Consider the following 20,504-nt stretch of genomic DNA (forward strand, 5'->3'; position numbering starts at 1 on the left):
TATTTTTCATTAATTCTGAATTTTTAATTAATTCTGAAATGATTATTACAAAAAATTTTGAAACTTCTATTATTCCGAAACTAGTTTTTCATTAATTCTGAATTTTTATTTTCTTCTGAATTCCATTTAATTTTTGTTTCAGTTATCATTCAGTATTTTGTAATTACCGTATATATATATATATATATATATATATATATATATGTATACTACCTCCCTTTACTTCTTAATTATTTTTGTTCTTAAGGGCCGTTCAAGTATTACGTAAGCAAATTTTTAGCCATTTTTGACACCCCTCCTTGTCAGCAAAATTTCGTCATCAGCTCTGCCCCTCTGAATCCTAACTCATATTTTCATAAAGGGTGGTCGATGACGTAAGCATTACCCAAACCCCATCTCCCCCCTTGTCAGCACATCGGAAACAACCCCCCCCCATTGATGACGTAATATGAACCCCTTAAATGAATGACCCCTTAAAGGGTAGGGGGAATAATCCAAGAAATATTTAGGATACAGTGAAACCCCTCTAACAGTCACCCTGTTTTACGGCTAAATAAAAAAAATTTCCAGGCAAACGGCCTATTTAAATAATGTATTTTGAACCCCTGCTTAACGGTCACCCTCGGATGCGGTCACAGAAACCATTTTCACCATTCATTCCATTGGAATAAAACTCCTGTACGGACATCAATGATTGAAATTTTGGTTTGAGTTATGCTTACTAGATTTTACTAATGGCAGCAAAAGTTTTAATGTTTGATCAACTATTTTATACTGTATTTGGCTACTTCTGAATGAAATTTTGGCTTGAAGTTTGTTGTTATTTGATAACTCTCATATCAGTTTAGAATCTGAAATCACGTGTGTTGATGGTTGTGCTCACGTGTATTCCACGCCGTTTAATTGACCAGCTCGAGTAATCATCTCTATCTGAGGCTGGGATTACACTGTAAAAGTTTTGTAAAAGTGCTTTCATGAAACTTGAAAAATACAACCAATAAACTGATCCGTTGCATTTTCTCGAATGTAATCGATCAGCTTATTGGTTGTATTTTTCAAGTTTTATAAAAGCACTTTTACAGTGTAATCCTGTCCTAAGAGAATAAAATGGTTTCGGAAAAATACAATGAAAAACGTAAAATTGGAGTTCATGCTCTAATGAATGGAAATGAAATGAATTCTCATGGAATTATATGTTCTCTAGCATTCTCATGGAAATGAATTCAATGCATTGATTAAAAACATTTCCCTGTAAAGCCATTGGATTTCGAATACATTTTGAAGAATACTCAGCAAAGTCAACACCATCTATAACAGAAGGCATCTGCGTGAAGCTCCTGACATCACTGAAGAAGTTATTTCACCTGCCCGTAGCCATTGGATATAGCAGGCTGTCGCATGCAATATTTTTACCCTTTTTATGTGGTATACCCAATGACTATAGGTCAAATAACTTCTTCAGTGACGTCACGAGCTTCGCGTGGAGGCCTTCTGCTACAGATGGTGTTGGCAAAACCCACCAAATATCCATTTTGATCAATTTTTGTAAATGATTTAAATTCAGTATATAAACTTGGTATGTAATACAGTACTTTCTTTAGTAATTTCAATTACATATCTATGCAATAATTATGTACTGTATTTTCATGACTTTAAATGCATCTCATATTGTCAGAACTTCATTCCTATTCAAATAAAAAACCATTTCAGTTATTTTTAATGCCATATAATACAATTTAAACAGGAACCCCCTCTTATACAGACATTTTTTTTGTCCCACGAGTGTCCGTAAAAGCAGGGTTTCACTGTATTTTGATTTTTCAACCATACACCATTCTCATACATTTGAATGCTATCTTCCTGCAGGCATCTTCAACCAATTGAAAATGTGATGTTTTCACTGATGAGTCCAACTAAACTCAATGCTTGACGCTGATCTTCTCTCACTGATATAAAACTCAATGCTTGACTGGCGTAGCCTGCATTGTTTTATAGCGAACAGGAGAAAATATGCAGAAATGAAAAATTTTCAATGATATAGCCCACATTTGTGGTTTTTCGAATCTTCTCCCCTCAACTCTTTTAGCAGGCGAGAGTAAATGGAATGAAATACTAGCAGAGCTTGAAAAATTGGAAAAAAATCTAGGCTCCAACCAAATATTTTGGGAGTAAAGTTATTTTCTTCCACAGCCAGTAATCACACACATAGGAGAAAGTTTTAGACATCAATTCCTACTTTTTAGTCGCCATGGCGACCTGTTAGTCAAGTATTGAATACCATGAAAGTGAAAAACTCCTTGATGGTCCTCATATAGGGGAGGGGAGGCTCTGGGAATCAAGCACCCATTGGTAGTAGTAATTTTATATGTAGGTTTGCATTGTAAATGTACTAGAAAGAGGGCCCATGAAACACCTTGCTCGAAGGCCAGCCGAAGATCCTGGCCTGGGTTACCTGTTCCACGATGTTTGGGGTTCTGAAAGTTTCTTCCAAACCTTTTCCCAAGGTGAGGTTACAAAAGATACTAAACAAGGTGTCTGAGCTTCAGCTGATTTTATTCTGGGATTTTCATAAATTTTGGAATTATTTCTTTCATAAATTCTGGGATTTTCATAAATTTTGGAATTATTTCTTTCATAAATTCTGGGATTCCCCCCATTAATACTGAATTTTCATGAATACTGGGATTTTTTTCTCATGAATAGTGGGATTTTTTCTCATTAATTCTGGATTTTTCTTTCATTAACATTGAATTTTCATCATCAGTTTCATGATTTTTCTCTTTGATTCTGAATTTTCGTCAGAATTCTGGGATTTTCTTTCTCATTAATTCTAGGTTTTCTTCAATTCTGGGATTTTTCTCTCGCTAATTCTAAATTCTCACCATGAATTCTAAGATTTTTCTCATTAATTTGGAATTTCCATCAATTCCAGCATTTTTTCTCTCTCATTAATTCTGAGTTTTCATCAATTTTGGAATTTTCTCACGTTAATTTTGAATTCTTATCTCCAATTTCAGGATTTTTCTCTCATTAATTTTGGGATTTTTTCTTTCATTAAAACTGAATTTTCATACCATTTCTAGGATTTTCTCTCATTAATACTGAATTTTCATACGATTTCTAGGATTTTCTCTCTCATTAATTCTGAATTCCAACCAAATGGATTTTTTCATTATTTCTGAATTTTAATCAATTCTGGGATTTTTACCCCAATTCTGGATTTTTCTTTTATTAATTCTGAATTTTCATTGACGAATAGATAGTTTTGAGCATTCCTGTATATTCTTTGATAATGCCTGAATGTTTGGATGCCCAATTCCTCTCCCCCTCAAAATTTATACAATCAGGGCCAAGAAGCCCCAAAATTGTTTTCACACCAGGCACAACATGTTATAAGGGCGGTCTTGAATGTACTGAGCATAAAAAATACTTTTCATGAATAGAAAGTTATATGCAAAAATTACAAATATGTAATCCATTCAATCAAATGAACAGCATACATTGAAAACTTGTCTACCCCCATCACATAAGAATAATACTTTTCGGTAAAAGCTTTAATTTAATATACAAATTAAAAATGGAACAAAAAAACCAAACAAACAAACTGCAAAATAATATTGCATCAAGAGTCAAACAGCTGTTTTTCAACAGCAGCGGCAAGAGCTTCGTCTTCAGAACACAGTGTATTTGAAGAGCTCCTGCTGTTTGAACTGTCATTGCTATCACTCGAATTCAAATTAGGTTTGAAATTTATGATCTCGGGACATGATTCCATATCGTCTGATGCCCCATCACTGTCTTTGAACCTCTTTCCTTGGTTAGGGAGATCGCTGTCACTGAAACGTTTCTTTCCTCTCGGTTCGGAAGTGTCCTGTGAAGATGCGGAATACTCACTGTTGTAAGATCCCTCTGAAGAGTCAGTGGCACACGCCTCCTCAACTTCTTTGTCCATATTCTCCAGTTCTTCGGAAGAGAAATGAAGTGTAGGCACAGAGATGTCGACAGTACCTTGAGAGTCATCGTTATCATCAATATAGTCTCTGCTTGAAGACTTGTCTCGTGTTTTGGATGATCCAGAACTGTCCTTTGCTTTTTTGGACGAAAGTTTCTTACATTTTCTGATCACTTCTGGTGACGAGTTTTTCTTCAGGGGAAAAAGTCTTTCGTCCACTCGCTCCCACCTCATTCCACAACAAAACAGCCAATTAGGTGTCACGATATGGATATTGCCCATCCTCTTTGCTTTGTTGAGTTTTGATGTACCCATTCGGGATGCTATGAGATGTGTCGTGGGATTTTTCTGCTGCCTGCTCTGGATATCATGAAAAATATTGGCACCAAGAGACTGAGCGAGAAGCCAAACAGAACTTTTTTCCGGATCCAGATTCATGGGAATCACGCCACTGAAAACTATGTTGACACCCTGCAAGATTTTCTTCTTCACATAAGGGATGACATTCTTAAGATCTGGTAAAGACGTTGATTCCTGAACTTCCATCTCATCATACAGTTCATAGTAAGCCTTGTGTATCCTGACCAAAATTTCCTCCAAGTATAATAGAAAATCATCATCGTCATCATCATCATCAGTCCTCACTTCACCACTCTCAAGAGAATCATCAGCAGATTTATCAACCAACAACTCACCTGCGGTGGTTTCACATGCTTCAGAGCTTTGCTCTGGAAAATCTGAACAAGAAGAATCACAAATATTTGATGCCTCTGGCTGTTCTGAAGTAGAAGATACAAAAGAATCTTCATTGCATGAAGCATCAGATTTCGACTGCTTTACTTCTGAAGACAAATCTGTTTCTTTGCCATCGGTTTCGGGAACATCATTGGGTTTTTGTTCTTCTTGGCTTTCTGTTTCCATCGGGATATCTGTTGATGTGGTAGTGTCAGCACATGCGGTAGTCAATTGACTTTTATGATTTTCCGAGCTGTTCTGATCTGTGAACCTCCTGTTGTTCATGCCGGGGGGAGAATTTATATCACCTGTATTACGGAAGTATATGTAAGGCTTCACATGAACAACATTTGGCGCAAAGTTCCAGACGTCTTCTCTGTCATCTATGATGCAGACCATGAAATCGCCTCTTGGAAACAAAGATCTGAAAAGCAAAAGTTTGTTTCATTCTCTCATTTTTTGGATGCTTTTTCCAACATATAGAGCAGTGTTTTGCAGACTACTACGACAAGGTAGGCAGAAGTGTTTTGCAGTATTATACTTTTAATTTTTTTATAATTTCTTTTAATCAAAGTACGAGGTTTTTCAAAAAGTATCCGACCATAATTTCTTATGTGTCAACCAATAAAGCTAGGGAGGTGTCATTTGGTGCACATACGTAAGCAATTTTTAACTCACATGCTTGAACTTTTTTCTTGCCTGCAAAAGCTGCTAGTCGCTAGCAGACAGAAAATGACTGAGGAAGTGTAAGTGAGTGGCATCACATTTTCGTTTTTAACAAAATGGAAGGAAAAACTTGAACAACACTGTATTAATCATGATGGAGCTGCCAACTATGACACATAATCTCTGGACTTAGTACATGCACTCTGTAGTACTCCTTGTTGATAGTTGTGCCATGTGGTGTATACTCTTGATGAACAGCGCCACTGGAGTTAAAGAAGACGGTCACATGAGTTTGACATTGCATCTTCTGAAGACCAAATTGTCAGTCAAAATGCAATAAACCTATTCAATGCTAATGATCGTCTCGTCTGCAAGTTCTCTGATCATGATTCCAATGATCATGCATCACCAGAACCCTCATTTGTTCAATGATGGTCTCATATCTACTACTACTACTACTCAACCGTACATGCACTTCATACACATTCCTCTACAGAATTTCTAACAAATTGATACATGCCGGAATTTGCATGTACGTGTTGTGAACCTAATGCAAAGTTTTTCCCTGTGTAATGCTTCTTATGTGCAGTGCTGCCATCAATTTTTCTAACTATGAGTGGAGTGTAATGATTGAATAAATGTACATTGTAGGCCCTGTTGCTCTCTGTGGTGAGACTTTTTAACAGGGAGATCGGTTCTTGAAGTTGGGAACCAACTTGATCTCGCATCTGGATATTGAAGGCTTATCAGAAAGTGCTCCACTCTCCATATTTAGTAGTTGTAACACTTCTTTATTGGTATGGTACCTATTTATGCATCATTGAACATCTATTGAATCTTGCTGATTGTTTTTACTCAGGAATCACCAAAATCAAAATTTAATGCAAAAACAAAAATGTGACACAGCACTTACTTACACTTCCTCACTCATTGGCCATCGGACGGCGACTGCAGCTTATGCAGGCAAGTAAAAATTCACGCATGTTGCACTAAGATTACCTACGTATGTGAATCAAAGCAAACCTACCTAACTTGGTTTACACGCAACAAAAATTACGGTAGAATACTTTTTGAACGAACCTGCCTTGTGAAAAACTAAACCACTTATTTAACCTTCCAATGAGTCAATGTGTTTCACGGGTACACTGTTATCATTTGGAAATTTTTGTTGGAAAAGTGCGCCTAGTGAAAGGTTGAATAATGGCATATGTCAGGTAAAAATCAAATAACTTTCTTTGTGTAATGACTGTAAATTGTCTAATCTTATATAATTCATGTTACATTTTTGCAGATATTTGTTTTGTTCTGACAGCAACTATAAAACATTGATTTCATGTGTGTGTGTGTAATTCTAACCTATGCATTAGCTAAATAAATGATGAGTGGATTCCAAATTTATGAGCTTCCCCCCCCAGCCCCCACCAATCTTCATAGAGAGGGAGCATATATGAAATGAACTTGTTTGAAGCATCAAGGGTTCTTCATCAACAATACATGAACCAGGGCCGTTTTAAAAGTATCATGGGCACCAGGGTCAAGTGATTTTTTTTGAGGCCCTGCCTGGAAATTTCTCAAAAATTTCAACTGATTCTCATTTTTGTGAGGCCTCTCTTCTCTTGAGGCCCTGGGCAATGCTAGGGTGGACCCATACATTAGACATGAACTAACAGATAAAGTCACACTTTTTATTTTGTGAAATTTGAAATACTCTAACAAACACAATAGACCTAAATAATGAGTCTATAGGGACACAATAGGGGGACGGGACGGTGGGTCTGGTGCCCCAGGCATTAGACTAGAGGGGTCACCGAATTCATCCTTTAAGTTTTCCTTCTACATAATATGGGGGTGTCGAAATGCATGCTCGCCCCAAATGACAAAGCATCTAGTTGCGGCCAGGTACTATATACCACTACAACTAAACCATACACGCAACTCGTAAACATTCTTCTAGAGCAGAGGTCTTCAACTTTTTTCTAGCTGCAAGCACTATCTGAACTCATTATCAAAAGAGGACCCTTACAGAAATTGGGACACACGTATGCGTGAAATAAGGTGTACAAGGTGCTTAATTGGAATGTTGGTCAAGTGATCGCGAGCATGAAATCGGGCATGAGCATTGAGCACTCTGGGTGCTTCAGGGAGCACTGTGGTGCTCACGAGCAACGGGTTGAAGATGCTTGCTCTAGAGGAATTTCTAATGAAACGGAGCATGTCAGAATGTACTGTGTGGGTATATGCCTGGCCCTAACATATTTATGATATCCAAGTTATGTGTTTCATGTTCTATAATGCTGCTGCCATCTACTCAGTCTTCCATATTTTCAAGTGGAAATGGGAGATGCCTGAATTTTTGTTTTGAGTAAGCATCGTGTTGAAAAGGTGTTTAAGGACTGCCATCTGTCCTCTGTTAGCAAAGTCTCAAAATATCACCCAACCAACAGTAGGTGGGATTACCTGTCACATGATACTCAAATCAAAACCATGCCAATAAAGTACAACAATTTCATAAAAGACAAGTCACATTCATTCGACTGTCTAGTGGCAGAACCAATGTTGATTGTTTGGCAGATTTTTTCTTTTCCCTGGCTACAATGAAACATTTTGTGACTTGGGTCAATGATCACAATTTTACTTCACACATGTGACAGCATTCAGCATTTTAGGGGGGGGGGGGGAGGGGTGGCGGCAGAATCAAAGGAACAGACTTTCACAGGGTAAATTCTTTGGGAATAATTTTTTCTGCCCCAAAATAGGGATTCTTTGCAATTATCATTGAAAAATTTGGGAGATATAAAATTTTTCAGGAGTTCAGCAGATGAAGTAGAAATTTGGGGGACTTGCAGCTATGCCAGTGCATTCTGCTAAGTGGCCAAGTGATACAGCGGTAAGTTGCTTGTCTTCCATCATGAAGGTTACTGTCAGGGTCCACGGGGTTGAACCAGGGGAAGAACATAGAGAAAACAAGTTCTTTACCTACCGAGCCTGGGGCACAGACCAATGAATGGCACCTTCAGTTCCCACTAAGTAAAAAATATTACCACAGTATTATCAACTCTAAGCATGCATGCATGTGCAGAAAAAAGTGTTGAAAACCTAAAGATCTGGGCTGTGATCTGCAAGGAGGAAATTCCCCAAAAACATATATCTAGGTAAGCTAATTACACATGAAAAAAATCATCCATCAGTGCCTCAGATGTAAATCTGCCCCAGGGTCTTTGCGGCTTTCCTCTTATGGCTTTGTTGAAGATGTATAATGGCAGAAGTACAGATCAATTTTTACTTTTCTAAGTATTATAAAAGTGCGTAAGGAGTGAATGCACATTAGCATTAATAAGGTCATTTCAAGCAATCTAATCACAGTTGTGAGAGAACACGCACCAACCTTCTAGTGTATCTAACAGAATATTCTTCTATCAATCTGTAATAAGTTAAACCAGTAGTTCCTAACCTGTATTCCCTGTACACTTTCCTGCCACTCCAAGAGAAATAAAACAGTAAATTATTATTTTTTTAAAAATCGAAGGAGCTCCTCCATAGAAATTTATTACAACGGGAAGGGGGGGGGGCGCAATAGTGAAAAAAAGATTGGGAACCTTTGAGTTAAGCTGCATTGTTTGAAGCCAAAAAAAACGAGAGAGCCTGGGTAAAGTTGAGATATATAAAGATCAATCGTAATAATGGGTCGAAGCCTTGCTCTATTTTGCAAATAAAATGAAAATATTTAGCTCAAATTACTCACACACATGTTCCTTGAGAAGCGTTCAAATGATTAGGACCTAAATTCAATATCATGCATTAAACCAGCAAAATTATCAGTGTTCGCCTAAAAAAATTTTTTGTAGCTGGATGGTGGGAAGAAGTATTCAGGTAAGAGTTTGTGTGCGGATCATGGTACAGTCAAATCCTGTTATAACAAATGCCAAGAGACCGGATGAATCACTTCGTTAAAACAAAATTTTGTTATAAAGAAATTGCAGATTACATACCATTGTTCCTATGTGAACTTATTTGGGGGATTAGAAAAGTGTTCATTAAAACAAGATTTTCGCTATAATGGTATTTGTTAAAACGGGATTCGACTGTATGGTGGGTGTATATTATGGTTAGGTGGCTCATATTTGTGCCACAAGGATGAAAAAAGCACACACAAAACATATGTCAGTCAGTGTGTTGTTGAAGTTAATATATCTCGAGTTTACTCACTTAAGATTGCCAGTTTTCGATGTGGCATCAAAGCATTCGTCCCTCGAAAGGATCCTGTGGGAGAATAGTTTCCCATCTTTATCGAGTATTTTGGCTATCTTGTGAGCATACATCCTCGCACCAAAAGTGAAAATGTGAAGCTCATACAGCTGGGAAATTTTCTCCAAAAACTCCTTGGTGTGGGGTCTCAACTTGGTGTGATACCAGGGTGAACGAGGACCATACAGCTGGAAATGATGAACATTCTGTGCAAAAATAAAATGAATAGTAAATGTTTGTTTTTGCCACGTTGTTACAAATACTAATATTCTTGATCATGTTATATACACCAGAGAGTTCCTCAACCTTTCTGAACCTAAAAGAAGCAGTAAAATGTACAAAGTGCTGCCATCTATATTTCAAATTGTGAGTGAACTGTAATGATTGAATATTTGTATTCTTTCTTTCAAACCGAACACCATAGTTGCCAACTTTGGAGAATGAGAATTCGGGAGGTTTTCATGTGGATCCAAATTCTGTACAATCAATGTAAAAGGGACCTTCCAAAATATTTTAGGGATTTTTTATTAGTAAAAGGGAAATTTTATAGGAATATTTTCCCATTGCAAAAACCGTGCAAGCCATTGCCAATAATGGGCAATCAGTAGCATAAAGTACTTGGGTTAAATTACACCTCAAAAATCAAATCTCCCAAACCAAAAAATCCAATATGGATAAAGCAGATACACGAGATCATGTTGAAAAATTTTCTACAGAGTTTTATGAAGCAAATGTTATAGATTTTCGAACAAACACTACTTCTCATGATCACTTATGTGCAAGTCATTAGAAAGATGAGAGTAAACCAAAATAAATAATTAGCTTGATCTATTCCTTATACCACATAACGAAAAAAGTCTCACACTCAATCAACATCATACCTTAAGATCCGGAATCACATTCTCATTGGTTGTGTGTATGAGAGTCTGATCCAGGTCGACCAACAGAATTAATTTTCTCCCCTTAAGTAATCTAGCCTCGTCAGCTTCATCCAGTTGCTTCGCTTGCTACAAAATAAAAACATAGTATGTAATGTTAATTAAAAACCAATGAAAAATGGTGTGAAAAAAAATTATATATATATATATATATATATATATGGATATAAGTGAAATTTCATTGGGCAGAGACAACCCAGCCAGGATCCCATCATCGTATTACTAATGACTTAAAATTTTTATAATATGGTAGCCCATCATTACAAAGAGCATGACCCCTAAGTTGAGATCTTTGGTGGACCCCGAGGCCAAACTTTTTACTGGATGCTTTATATTGCATTTATAGTGTGAAAAAGCAAGAAATGATGAGAGTCATCCTGGGCTGAACCCTGTCAGCCCCACCCTTGTGAGGGGGCCATAACATGAGCATTCTGATTTTCTTTGGTTATATCACCATTTCAGTGTATCAAATGAAGTAGCCTGGAGAATGGAATTGTTTCCTCTACCAGTATATCAAATTTATTCTTTGTCTCCTGACAAGAACAATGCAACAAGGGGTTACTGTATCATGCTCAGCAGATAGACTAGGAGCTTTTGCCCTACTAAGCAGGGCGAAAAACTCTAAGATGAACACGCTTATTTATCATAAAGAAAACATATCAAATGGATATAAATCACACCACTAAACCACACCCACGTAATACATCAATTAAACATTTTCCAGAGAAGCCTTGCAAATAAGAAATGCATGCTGGAAAAAGCTGTCTATATATTGTTCGCCTAATGTCAACATGATGGATAGGTTATAGTATAGCCAACAGGTTATAACCTGTGGAACCCCCCACCCCAGAAGTCGCAAGAGGCTGTAAAGGAATCTGTGCGATGTGTTTCTGAACAAAGTGGAAATTTGGTATAAAATCTTGTAATCCTGTATGTAGCGTCTCGCTACATGCAGGGAATCTTAGGTTTAAGAATGGAAGACAGGGTGGATTTGGCACTATTCTATTCCGGTAAAACGAAGCAGCAGTCTCATATGCTCTCCCCTAGTTGCAGCCCTGGAACAAGTCTTTCGAATGAGTACTTTTTGGGGAAAACACTGCTCTTTAGACAAAGTATTGCATACCCAAAATGGAAATTAGCAGATGAATAATTAAATGACAGATGTTGGTCACATTTATTGAGAGGGATATCTTAGAGAAAAAGAAATATTCTTTGAAAATATATTTTCACTTGTAATCTCTCTCTCCAAACATGGTTTTAGAAATGTTCATATTAAAAATTACCCTGTATTACGATGCTCATATTAAACAAATTTCATTGTAGTTATTACTTCCATTGAATATTTTTGTACATTTATATTTCAAAACATAATATAAGGTCCTTTTTAGTGGAATTTTTGATAGGGTCCTGTTTTAGTGGATGGTCCTTATACAGTAAAACTGGTCTTAAACGGAACCTGTATTAAGCGGAAACCTGACTTCAATGGGGAAAAAAAATTGTGGTACTGTGATTTCATTTCAATGCCAAAATACACATTAAAATACCTGGATTAAACAGAACCTGTCCAACATGGAAACTGAAAGAAAAATTGTACCCTTTAACGGAAAATTTCACACAAACACTAAGTGTTTGGCAACCAACAGAGCAAAAGATTATACAAAATGTTAAAGTGCTCCACCGAAATTTTTCACTCATTCTATGCTTGCAAATGCGAATTCTACATCATCAACCCCTTAGATTAGCAAAAACAGTTTCTGTACTGGATGCCGTGGTTTTGATAAGCCATATATAGTAAAGCAGTTGGCACCACTTACTGAAATTACAATAAAACGTTTCAGAAAAGCAGGCATTTTCATGGGAGAAATCAGTGTAAGGGTTGAATTTCCAAATGACTCAAAAATTGTGTGCAAGCCTTGTATTCCGTGATCACAAGGCTAAGCAGGGAGGGGAATTAATTAGAAAAAAGGGGAAGAGGGCAACTGCTATAGAAGCAAAATCATGTTGCTCTTTTCTTTATGAAATTCCTAGTTACGGCCCTGATGCTGAGATTGCATAAACATACATGATAATGTAAAAACTGAACCTGACATGACAGATAACGACACCCTGAGTGAAAATTTTTGAGGCAGTTAAAAAGATGGCAAAAGCCATTATTTTAGAAGAAAAACAGTGTAGGTCGGAACTTTATACAGATGCAGTCAAAACTCAAATACAGTATTTAGTAATTATAGACTAATTATTCATTTATTTATATTTAATTATTTTAAACATAATTGATTTAATCTATTTTTGAGAATTATTTATTTTCCCAATAAATTTATTTTTGTATTTTATTTCAATTACCTACGAGATTGTTACATATTTTACACATAATATTGGTTGAACCTTCATCAAGTCGAAACCTCTGTGTTCAACGGAAAAAAAATCTAGATCCTTTGCGATTCCATTGAAGACAGGTTTTATTGTAATTGTAGAATTAAGTAATTTCGCAAGAAGCGAAACTATCTGATTAAATTTTTACAAAAGAAATGAAACTCCAAAATTTATTGATTTGTTAATTTGTATTATATGATGGGTCCGTTTTCAGATTCAGAACTTTGTGAAAAATGGACCCAAATTTTGGCTGGACAGACTCCTGCGATGTCAAATACAATACAATAAAGCCTTTATAAGTCGTCACTCATATTCATGTTACCAAAAAATTATGATGACCAAAGCAAAAGAAAAAGTACCTTCAGTTTCAATGTGAAATATTGTGAAAGTCACATAAATTTAAAGTAATATAACATTTATTAAAATATGAATTAAAATCATAATACAGTAAAACTTGGCTTCAGCAGAATCATAAAGGACAGAGATCCCCCCCCCCCCCCGTTGAACACAGGTTTCCACGTAATAGAGGTTTATAGAAAAACTTGAAATAAAATAAAAACAAAGTAAATAATTTAAAAATAAATAAAGTAATTATCAATTAGTACGTAATAATTATCAAATATTTGTCACTTGATATGGTAAATTTATTAAAAATACATACATACTGCAGTTACTTCAACATTACACTTGAACATTACATACATTAACTCTTCGCATCGCCAAATAGTGAGTAAAAATTAGAAACGGTACTGTAAATGAATTATTATTTTTTCCAGTGGTCAATAATAGCGTTTTCTGCTCGACTTTCAGTAAACAGTTTTGTTTAAGAAATCATATACGCCAGAGTGATTATGCTATAAAGCAAAATTTCTGCAGTTCTTTGAAGGTTTTGACGGCATCTATATAAAACTTCAACCTACAGTTTCTTCATCTGAAAATGGCGACATTCATCTCATCTTCTCTAAAAATTTCAATGAGAGTCTATATTTGTCATGTCAAGGTTCAGTTTGTACGTTGTCGTCTATGTTTATGCAATCCTTAGAACTGAGATCACGGACAGCTTGCATGCAGTTTTGTAAGTCTTGCATATATCATTTGGAAATCTTTGAACTGATTGCTCCTGTATTAAAGCCTGATTGTCCGTAAGGTTTTGTAACAATTTCATGAAGCAACTGCCTTACTACATATAGCTTATTAAAATCACGGCATCAAGTAAAAGAACAGTTTTCGCTAATGTAAGGGATGATGCAGAACTCGCATTGTGGCATGCAGAGATTGCTTTAAAAATTTTGATAGAGTACTTCAACACTTTTCGTGATTCTCTTGGCCTATTGGTTTGGGAAACATTCATGTTTGTATGAAATTTTCTGTTAAGAGCATAAAATTTTCCTTTCTGTTTCTGCATTAGGCAGGTTTCGTTCAATTCAGGTTTTTTTAAATGTTTTTTAGTAATGTAATATATTTTATCATTGAAATCACGGGACCAAGATTTTTTTTTGTTTAAGACAGGTTCCTGCTTAATGCAGGTTGCTTTAAAGGCAGGTTTTACTGTATTAACAAGATTTATAGATTACAAGAGAAAAAATGGAATTTTTTATATTAGCGAACAAATAAACGAGGACTTATGAACATTGTTATCTATGAAAGCTGAATGGGACAAAAAAAGATGACCCCCGGAGTGCCGACTTAAAGATGTTTTACAGTAATATCATAAATAAAAATAAATCATGTCACAATCGTAAGCTTCATTTGGAAGCACAATAATAAATTTACCTCCAAGCTACACTTGAGTTCGGGAACAACATGAACCATGCTGAATGAGCGAGAGGCCACAACTTCTTGCAAATTTTCGGATCCCAGTCTGAAAAACCAAAATGTAAATTTATATGAGAATGAGCAAGGGAGGTAAAATATCATCAAATAAATGCAAAAGCATAAAAAGAGTTCAATGGTGCCTAGTAATGTAACATTCCAGCGAAACGGGACCACACTCCAACGTATATAGAATTGCGGGATGTTTCGATTGTTTTATTAGTTATTTCTTTACCGGCTTCGTCTTTCTTTCTATATTAGTGAAACAGAAAGTGAAAAATTTATTTTCTGCACGAACACTTTTTATAATAATAATTATTTTTACCAAAATTCACCCTCGCCCAAAAAGAGACGATAAAAACAATCACAGTCAACACTTGTTATAACGACCCTCCCCCACCATCATTTTTGTTATATAGAGGAATCAGGGGACTCATCCTAGCAGTCGTTATAATAGAAAGGTAGCTATAATGTTTGGCCATTACAACAAGCTGCCACTGCATTTAGGAAAGATCTAGAAATTTGCTTATGTTCAAAACAACCAGACAAAGTTATTGGGACTTAGGGTTGGTTCAGTTTGGGAAACACTTAGACAAAATCCAGTCAGCATATTCATTTTCATATTTGTTTTGGAAAAAGTTATCGGTTATGGTTATCAGAATAACAGAGTCCGAATGTGATTGAGTTAAGCTTACTGCACTGTATATCGTCCTGCAATTCAACCACAGATTTGTGCTACTACTTAGGCTACTTAGCCGTACAGGCACCCGGTACACACATTCCTCTACGGAAGTTCTAATGAGTTGGCACATGCAGGAGCATGTTGTGTGTGCATGGCCCTAAAATATAAATGTTGTCAGAGTTATACTTTTTTTCATGCTATACTCCTCCTAACCAGTTCATGGCCTGCCGCTCTGTCTCAATGACGAGAGCTATAATGAGATACATAAGCAGGTCGCTGAGGAAAATGATCGTGTATGTGTTATGATCCTGACGTGAAGTTTATTTCTGTATAATGCTTGTTATAGCGCTGCTATCTGCAAGCAATTTCTCAAACTATGAGAGAAGTGTAATGGTTGAATAACTGTACTACTGCTGGTCTGTTGCTCTCTGTGGCGAGACATTCTTAACAGGAAGATTGGCTTGCATTTGCAGCTTGAAGCTGGGATGCACAGAAATCCAATTTCAGCCTACCACCACTGCAGCGATGGTGGGATTTGAACCTGGGTTCCCATGATGAGAGTCGTCATTATGACCAGCAGCTTTCGCGCTGTACTGGTGCTTTCATATAACTTCCCAGGGGATTGTCCAGACTTTTTCGTAGGTACCTGTTTTTGTGAAAATGGTCATTAATTTGGTGAAAATAAGTAATTCAGCAGGAAGCGATCTAATATAGTTCATCTATCACAAAGGAAATGAAGTGCCAAATTTAGTTGCATTAATTTTTATTTTGTGAAGGGTCCGTTTTTCAGACCTGGAATTCTGCAAAGGGTCTAAAAAAACGGTCCCAAATTTCAGCTGGACAGATCCCCCCCCCCCCCAATGCTTCCACACTTTGAATTGAAAATAACAAATGGCTGAATCTTTGTGTTATGTACGTAACAGATTAAAACTTAATGTTACAAAACAATACTAACCAAGATATAATAGATAATTTGAAAGCACTTACTCTCGAAGATCTGCCCCGCATTCTGCACATAGTTCCTTCATGATGACTTCGTGCTTACATGATTCCAGTCGCAGCATAACATCACTGTTCACAAGGAAAAAAAATACAATTAATTCAGAAATAATAATAACACACCTTGATTCTCAAATGACAAAGACATTTTTTAAACCCTCTTTTTCTTCCGGTACTTTCTAGTTCCTTCCCCTAGTCCCAATTGCAGGAAATTGCTGATCAGGGGTTCTAAAACCGTGCGCCGTGGCTACCTGGTGATGTAACATGTGACAACCTAGGATCCTTCATACCTTGAAATATAAACTGGGAATGTACTGAAATACAGTGCAATGCACCTCTAATATCTGTCAGCAGCGCCAGGGAAGTGGCAGCCCGGACAAAGGTTTATTTGAAAAGTTACTTTGTGTAACTGCTATGGGGAGCCGAGGATAAGCATTGATTGCACAAAAAATTCGGTACAGATGCAGTATAATCCAGATTGCAAAGGGCTCCATAAGTTGCCAAGGCTGGCATAATCGTGCCAGGTTAATGTGATTTTTTTTTTACATTTTTCATTCCAGATGGTGATAACGCAGGCCATTCAAATGGTGTCTCCCTTTGTGTAATACTTGAAATAGTGTCATTTCATTTTCCGTTTAAACCGTGTTGTCTTGTCTCACTAGGATTATTTTTCCTTCAAGTGGTATTTTTCTGACATAGTTACTTTTATTATTTTTTGTAAATTCTGCCCTATCGTTTTCAGTGTCGTAAAGAAATATGACTACTTTAGTTTACAATTATTTTTAAGTCTGGATATCCAGAGAAACTTATGTTTGGATCGATTTTCGAAGAGAGTCCAGGTTTTATTTTTTTCATACCGAGAATATTTATTTGTATTATTGTATTTTTATTTTTTATAATATTATTGTTGCTTTCCGTTTTTGTTATGTTTTCTACGTTGGTGATTTTATTTTTTTGCCATACATGGTCAGTCATGGCCATTCGTCGGATCAGGGTTTAAGCTAATTCCTTTAGCAAAAAAAATGAAAATGACGGGAAAAGCTTTAGCAAAATGCTAATGTTAATGATTGATGGTTGGATGTCTATTCATTTCGTACCTCCTGTACTCATTTTGACGGGAGTGGTTACTACTTCTTTTGCATTTTTCGAAAAATGCGACCCTAGCTTAAACCCTGCATCAGATGTGTTTGGCAGCAAAAAAATAAGTTGCCAAAGGCATCTGGATTATACAGTATCTGTTCCAAAAATCCAAATTATTACATAAAATCAATCTAATATGTGGTAATGCAGTGTGATAACAAATCAAAATGTGTGGGAAATGCAGAAAGCTACAAAGAAATTACAAAAAATTGAATTAACGAAATATGCGATTTGATAAGCAGTTGTGCCAAAACTATCGAACACTATCAGCTATCAAGATTGGCAATTTTGCAATTTTGGCATGGGGGAGGGGGGATCAGCACTTTGGCGTTGGCCACGCTTATGGAAAATTAAACCTCACCTCCTTCGATATCAATTTTCAGGATGCATCACATTGGCCTATACTTCTACAATTAAGGACAAAGGTGCTTTAATATTTAATAATCTGGAATTCGGAAAGAGCCCAGATTATTAAATTTTCCTCTCGCAGATGTTATCTCTGGATATTCAGTTCTGAAATTGTTGGAAGAAACATTGATTTCGTAATCAAATAACATTCTATTGGCGCCACGCAGATATTTTAGCCACCATGGCGACCTCGGATTTGTCCAGCCCTGCACTAGGTTACTATTTTGATCACACAGATCTAGTTCCTCGTTTTCAAAGTCACTCTTTAGGTCGCTTCCATGTTCTGGGCGGAACAGGTGCCATATAATCCAGAGATTGGCGATTTCTGGCGACTTTTTTTTCCGGCACCAAACATGTCCAACGACCCGACCAAAAGTCACCAAGGCCATTAGACACTGCAGTCGCCGAACAAAAGAAATCGTCAACATGGAAAACACTAATAAAAACCCATTCAAATATGAAAAATATCATGAAACACAAATGAAATATAATAGTATATTTAAATAAACAACAGGCCCTGCATGTAGTATAAATACCGTATATACTCGTGTATAAGCCGACCTCCCCCCCACTTCATCACCACATTAAATTGAAAACCCGTGTATAAGCCGACCCCCAAAAAATCTGTGCATTTCAGAGAAAACAAATTCTTATATTTTCATGCAGAACGAATAGCTTACGAAAATTTACAATAGAAAATGATTCAAACTTTTTAATCCATTTCTTCTGAGTCTCCAAGCTCATCATAATCCATCAGATCATCATGGGGGGTGCGACACTTTCGTTTTTATCTTCATCTGGGCTATCATCGCCATTGTCACTTTTTAAGAAGATGTCATCTTAAGTTCCGTCCATCGCATTGCTAATGCAACACTTTTTTGAAGGATCGGATGATAATTTTGGTGGAAACAGAATTCCACGCCTCATGTACCCATTAGCTCAGTAAGCCAATGTTAGGTTTCTTCAAGGCACCACTTTTTGTAGTTTCTTTATCATCGGAACTCATCCATTCGATCCACAAATTCCTCAAATAGTCTTTGAAAGGCCTGTTGATGCTCACATAAGGCTTTACAATCTACGTTAACCCACCTGGTATCAAAGCCAATGATATTTTCGATTTCTTTGCATCATCTTTGACATTATCTGGGGTTTGAACATATTCCACACCAATAATGCCGGTTTCTCGAAACACTGCTACAAAAATTACTACTGATTGCGGGGGTCGATATTTTCTCATCAAAAACTGACCAGAGTATAAGCCGACCCCCCCTACTTGAAGAATGAATTTTTCCACAAAAAAACTCGGCTCATACACGAGTATATACGGTAAGTATATTCTAGGTATAAAAAAATTAAAACCCGGACTTTTTCCGGGTATCCAGATTCTTTTAAATAAATAACAAATAAAATAAAATAATGAATATCAATAAGAAAAATAAATAAAAAGGGTAAAACCTCACCGGTCGACGAAAATGTAATCCTAACGCTCGGAAAGAAAAAACTAAATGGCTGTTCAAACGTTTGAAAAGGCACGCAAAAGACAACTAGCGAAAGGTAATCGGGAATAATCCAAGACAACATCGCTACTGCTCAACGGGAAAAAAATGCTGTGATCCGTTTGAATCGCACGCCATCTATAATGGATGGGTAATGGAAGCTTCTAATATAGAAAGAAGCTACTGAAGAACAATCTAGAACAGTGTTTCTCAAAGTGGGCAATATCGCCCCCTGGTGGGCGATGGAATGGTTCAAGGGGGCGATAGAACCTACTGATTTAACATAGGATCCTATGGGTTTACGTGAGTTCGGGGGCGATGAAAGGGAAAAATTTCTGATGAAGGGGGCGATGGAACAAAAAGTTTGGGAGACTATGATCTAGAACAATGACAACCTGACAAAAACAAGTGAGAGCGCCGGCGTTGGCGACTCACAGCGCCCTTGGCAATCTGGATTATATTGGTTTTGGCTGTCTGGATTATACAGCACCTGTACCCGAATCATGTTGGAACATGGTCACAAGAGGGGAAACACTTTCATTGAACACGAATGTTCCATAGAGAATACATAGTAAATTGATGAAATCGGAAGCATACTTACTTAGGACGGACAAGATCTCCTTCCTTGAGGAGAATTTCTTGGACGGTTCCAGTGACAGTCGATTTCATCTTGTTGCACTCCCCTTTATCCGAGGAGGACTCCTCGGAGTTGGAGTAGGTCAAAATGACCGTCCCCGGAGTTATCCGACTGCCGACTTTAACTTTCCATTTCGAAAGGACGAACGTTTTCGTGCCGTCGTACCTGTGTTCAAAGCTCGGCGCGGACATTGTAAATAGTGGACGACAAGAATGGTGGTGATGATAGTGATGATGATGTTCGCGGTGACAGACGACGCGAGAAGCTGGTTTTGCTTCAGGCTATGGGAAATAAATTTTTTTCATTTGGAACTAACATGACCATATAACCCGTTTTTTACGTAAATGAATTTTTGATTCGCAAAGCCTTCTATTTTCCACGCACTTTTAATATTTCATAAAATTTGCAAATTATTCTACGT

At 36.8% G+C, this 20,504-nt stretch overlaps 1 protein-coding gene across 1 annotated transcript; it reads right to left on the bottom strand.

Moving 5' to 3' along the window:
* Nucleotides 1-3,539: 3,539 nt before the first annotated feature.
* Fcp1 (RNA polymerase II subunit A C-terminal domain phosphatase Fcp1) lies at nucleotides 3,540-20,284 on the bottom strand. The gene is made up of 6 exons (XM_089240381.1): nucleotides 20,048-20,284; nucleotides 16,391-16,474; nucleotides 14,683-14,770; nucleotides 10,480-10,605; nucleotides 9,560-9,804; nucleotides 3,540-5,111 (listed from the first exon to the last, which is right to left on the bottom strand). Exons 1-6 carry the CDS (start codon nucleotides 20,272-20,274, stop codon nucleotides 3,623-3,625), a joined length of 2,259 nt encoding a protein of 752 aa, XP_089096507.1. The 5' UTR covers nucleotides 20,275-20,284; the 3' UTR covers nucleotides 3,540-3,622.
* Nucleotides 20,285-20,504: the final 220 nt, after the last annotated feature.

The sequence above is a fragment of the Pholcus phalangioides genome, unplaced genomic scaffold, assembly GCF_987345545.1.
Source record: "Pholcus phalangioides strain wild (caught in Gottingen) unplaced genomic scaffold, Ppha-v1.0 ptg000012l_1, whole genome shotgun sequence".
NCBI classification, from domain to species: domain Eukaryota; kingdom Metazoa; phylum Arthropoda; class Arachnida; order Araneae; family Pholcidae; genus Pholcus; species Pholcus phalangioides.

Bases quoted from the DNA above. Each gene is read 5' to 3' on its own strand.
- Fcp1 (XM_089240381.1), bottom strand. From the start codon at position 20,274: ATGTCCGCGCCGAGCTTTGAACACAGGTACGACGGCACGAAAACGTTC. The intron at 14,771-16,390 runs GTAAGTGCTTTC...TTGGTTTTTCAG, and splicing joins TGCGGGGCAGATCTTCGAGA to ACTGGGATCCGAAAATTTGC. The intron at 10,606-14,682 runs GTAAATTTATTA...TTTATTTTGTAG, and splicing joins AACTCAAGTGTAGCTTGGAG to CAAGCGAAGCAACTGGATGA.